This window comes from Thamnophis elegans, chromosome 3, assembly GCF_009769535.1.
Source record: "Thamnophis elegans isolate rThaEle1 chromosome 3, rThaEle1.pri, whole genome shotgun sequence".
Classification (NCBI taxonomy): domain Eukaryota; kingdom Metazoa; phylum Chordata; class Lepidosauria; order Squamata; family Colubridae; genus Thamnophis; species Thamnophis elegans.
The window spans coordinates 150,613,745-150,618,254 of record NC_045543.1 but is presented as its reverse complement, the minus strand read 5'-3'; the positions used below and the strand labels follow the sequence as shown (position 1 = coordinate 150,618,254).

Genomic DNA, 4,510 nt, shown 5'->3' with positions numbered 1-4,510 from the left:
ACTGCACCTGTGTCCGGTTTGCCAATTGCACAGTGGCAGATAGGACAGCGCCCCAGAGGGTCAACATCATTGCCCAGAGGATCACGGGTTGCCCTCTCCCCTCCTTGGAAGAGCCCGCTGCCTCAATGAAGTTAACATCCTTAAAAATCCATCGCATCCTGAGCATTCTTTTTTTTTTTTTTTGGAACTATTACCATCTGGCAGACGGTACAGGATAATAAAAACAAGAAGAAATAGGCTGAAAAACAGCTTCTGTCACAGGGCAGTAACTATATTGAATTCTATGGTATAGTGCAATATTAATAGAGTATAACATTGGGGGGGGGATGAAAGAGGTCCTGCATCCCCCTCCCCACTCTTTGGATCCAGATTTGGCTGTTTCTCTGTCTGGCTAAAGCCTAAACTATTCCATCTCTCAGGCTGGGGGGTGAAATTATATGCCCCTCAGAGAGGGCTCGCAATTTGGGAGTCCTCCTGGATCCCCAGCTGACTTTAGAACACCATCTGTCAGCTGTGACCAGGGGGACCTTTGTCCATGTTCGCCTGGTGCACCAATTGCGACCCTACCTGGATTGGGAGGCTCTTCAGACAGTCACTCACGCCCTTGTGACCTCAAGACTGGATTATTGTAATGCGCTCTACATGGGGCTGCCCTTGAAGAGTGTTCGAAGACTTCAGCTAGTCCAGAATGTAGCCGCGCAAGCGATTGTGGGTGCACCTAGGTACACCCACGTCATACCTATCCTCTGCGAGCTGCATTGGCTACCCATTAGTCTCTGAATCCGCTTCAAGGTGCTGGTCGCTACCTATAAAGCCCTACATGGCATCGGACCTGGGTACCTGAGAGACCGCCTCCTGCCAATTACCTCCCTCAGACCGATAAGATCTCACAGGTTAGGTCTCCTCTGGATTCCATCTGCCAGCCAATGTCGGCTGGCGACTACCCGGAGGAGAGCCTTCTCTGTGGCTGCTCCGACCCTCTGGAACGAACTCCCCGTGGAGATTCGAACCCTCACCACCCTCCCGGCCTTCCACAAAGCTACCAAGTCCTGGCTGCTCCAGCAGGCCGGGGGGCTTGTGAAACACCCAGCCCCACGGAAATTGTAAATGTTGCACCTTTTTTAAAGTGTTGTCTTGTCTATTTATCCCCTTTCCCTTGTCTGTTGTGAGCCGCCCAGAGTCCTCCGGGAGTGGGCGGCATACAAGACAAATAAAATGAAAATAAAATGAAATGAAATGAATGAGGGCCGGGTGTCAGCAGCCGCAGCCTCTGCCCTCCCTCGTTTCCCTTTGGGCTCCCCACAACCTTCAACTTCTGCTTTCCAAGCCTCCCCCCCTGCCTGGCCCTCAGCCACTCAGCTGCAGTTCCTCTCTCTCTCTCCCTCTCTCTCTCTCTCTCACACACACACCACTGATGTTTGAGAGGGTGACCTATGCTGATCTGCAGTTTGCAGGAAGCCCCCTGGAGAAAATCCGTGGGGAAGGCAGGAGCCAGCCAGACGGGTTCTCCCAGTGCTCCCCCCCATGCCTCCCCCCCCTAACCCCTGCTTGTCTTCCAGAGCCGGATGAGGAGCAGCTCACCTATGAGAACCTCCAGGGATCCGGGGCCCAGGAGGAGCCCCCCAGAACTGGCCAGGGGGCTGAAGGTGAGTGCCGGTTCCTCAGTGCACTTGGCCCCTTGGCCCTGGGGCTGTGCTGGGTGCTCAGCCCCGTTGAAGGGGTTTCCTTTCAGTGGTTGTGTGCTGTCTGTGGGGGGGGGACACACAGCACAGCGAACCTGGCAGAGCCTTTTCTCTCCCTCCCCAGGAGAGGCAGGCAGAACAAGGGGCGCCTTCTCCACACAGCCCTCCCCCCACCCGGGGACTTCCTTGGTGCCCAGTGCCTAACTTGGGGAGGGCTTCTAAGGGGGCATCCCAGCCCCCTGTTTTTTGCACTTTTCACCCCCAGCCCGACTCCCTCCAAGCACCTCCTGCTCTTCTCCACAGGCCAGAGTCTTCCTCGGGAGACCCTCCTGAGGGTGGAGGGGCCTGCAGTGGCCCAGGGCATCCAACCTAGGAAACAGCAGCCTGCTGCCAGGACACAAAGTGCCCTGATCCCGGGGCACCAGGGCAGCACAGGTGGGCATGAAAGGGATGGGCGCCCCCCCCCCCCATCCATTCTCAGGATGTCCTGAGTGGTGTGTTTCTCTCCAGGGTGGAGTCCCCGGACCAGGTGGGCAGCCTTGGGAGTGCTGGCCATTGTCCTCTTTCTTCTCTCCATCATCATCAGCCTCGGGGTGCAATGTGAGTCCTGGAGACCCCAGCCTTGACCCTCCCCTTACAGCCCCCTTGGAGGAAAGGGGTGGCACGGATTCCTTTCTCCCACCCCTTGCACTGGCATCTCCTGAACAGGCCAGTGTCCTCACCTGCCCAGTGATGGGTCCCCTCCCTCCCCCCCTCCATCCCCCCATGCTCTGGCTCCCCAACTGCCCCCTCTCTCCAGACGCACAGGCCTCCCAGCAGCTCCAGCAAGCGTCCCGAGACCACGCGGCAGAGCTCAACTCCACTCTGGTGGCCCTTTGGCGCAGCTGGGCAGACGGGAACCGCACCCAGCAGCAACTGCAGCACCAGGAGCTCCTGGTGGACCAAACCAACCGCAGCCTGGCTCTCCTGTGGAGGGAGAGGGCGAGCCTGACGGCCAACCTCAGCCGGGCCTCCTCCTGCCAGGAGATCGGTGCGTTCCTGCCCCTCTTGGGAGCCTGTGGGGGCAAGAGTGGGGGGGTCTCTGCAGCCCCTTTCTGACTGCTTTAGGTGTACATGTGAGAGGAAACAACAGGAAGGCTGCTGAGGGAGCCCTCCCTCCCCCCCCGCCAGCCACAGCTCGGCTCTCCTGCAGCCCATCTGGGGAAAACCCAGACCCGCTGGGGACAAGGGGAGGGCGGGCAGTGAGCCCTTTGCACAAGGTGGCAGGCAAATATTTCATCATGAGGGGAGGGGAGATGCGTTAGGTTTTTCTTTTTTCTTTGAAGAATCTCCAAAGTTGTATTTAGATGTATTTATGCATTTCTTGCCCGCCCAAAATTGGAAGGACCCCATTTATCTTGCAGTCCAATCCTTCCTGAGAAATAGCTGCCCAATTCGTCTGCAAAGACCTCCAGGGATGGAGCCCCACCCCCACCCCCACCCCGGAAGAGCTATGACCGTAGAGGGAAAGTCCTCCCTGTCCTGAGTTCCGCTCTTCCTCTGCCTGGTGTCCACCGGCCTTTCGGACATCTCTGGCTCTCTTCCTCTCAGCCACTGGGCAGCCCCCCACCCCCTCCGCCTGGAGCTCAGGAACTGGTTCTCATGACCTGCCAGCCCTTTGCCCTCTCGGGCCTCTCATCCTCTGCCCATGACAGTCTTTTCTGAACTCGAATCCCAGTCCCAGCCTCTCTGACTGGGAGCGAGTCCCACTGTGCCAGGTTTAGCCGGAAGCTGCTCCCTCTCGGGACCTTCCCCCCACCAAAAAACCCCTCCCATTGAGCTTGCTGGCTGGGGATGTGCCAGGCTCAAGAGGGATTGTGTGAAAGCTGCCAACCCCAGAGGAGAGAGGCTGCTGCTGGTGGAGCCCCCTTTTCCTGGGGAGGGACGGAGAATGCCCAGCCTTTGGAAGCCCAAGCCGGGAGTCCCGCTTGGCTAGTACCTGCTACACAACCGGCTTCCACCATCCTGTTGAGGTTGGGGCAGAAAAAGGGGCCACTGCTCTGTGCCTGCGGCTGGTCGTCTTGTGGGAATCGGCCTCTTTGGTCAGTTTGAGGTGTTTCACTTAACTCTGGGGCTGGAGAGGCATCTTGAGGGGTTCCACCACAAATGTGCGCACAACAAAAGCGCGCCTGACTAAACCGCGGTGTCTAAAGCGCGGTGACAAAACCGTGCGACTAATTAGCCCTAAAGCGCGCCAACAAAAGCGCGCCGACAGAAGCGCGCTGTAACATAACCCTAAACCTAACCCTAAACCTAACCCTAAACCTAACTGTAAATCTTACCTTAAATTAAATCGCGCTTCTGTCGGCACGCTGTTGTCGGCGCGCTGTTGTCGGCGCGCTTTTGACATTGCGGTTTTAGCGCCGCGGTGTTGTCGGCGCGCTTATGACGTCCGCGCTTTTGTCGGGTCACGTCTTGAGGACCCTGGGGGCACAGAAGTCAGAGTGCAGCATTGCAGGCAAACTCAAGGCTCACAGCCTGGAGTTCGATCCTGTCGGGGCTCCAGGCTGACTCAGCCTTCCGTCCGTCCAAGGTGGGTCAAATGAGGACCCATATGGTTGGGGGCAACAGGCTGACTCTGTAACTGTTTAGAGAGGGCTGTAAAAGCACCGTGGAGTGGCATATGGGTTTAAGGGCTGTTGCTCTCGTTCTTGCAAGGAATGATGCTCTCCCTAAAGATGGCAAGCTCTTTGCCCTCCCTGGTACGGTCCCTTCCCTGGGAAGGAGAAGGTGCTCCTGCTGCTGCCTTGCTTCCCCAACCCCCCAGGGCTCACGGACCTGTTTCACGT

The 4,510-nt window shown here is 57.7% G+C and overlaps 1 protein-coding gene across 1 annotated transcript in view; it reads left to right on the top strand.

The window, feature by feature from the left end:
* Nucleotides 1-1,408: 1,408 nt before the first annotated feature.
* CD72 (CD72 molecule) overlaps nt 1,409-4,510 on the top strand; it is a 10,657-nt gene continuing 7,555 nt past the window's right edge. Inside the window, exons 1-4 of the mRNA XM_032214076.1 lie at nt 1,409-1,646; nt 1,986-2,117; nt 2,193-2,282; nt 2,482-2,712. Coding sequence (XP_032069967.1) covers nt 1,415-1,646; nt 1,986-2,117; nt 2,193-2,282; nt 2,482-2,712 — 685 coding nt within the window. The 5' untranslated portion in view covers nt 1,409-1,414. The remainder of the gene's footprint in view (nt 1,647-1,985; nt 2,118-2,192; nt 2,283-2,481; nt 2,713-4,510) is intronic.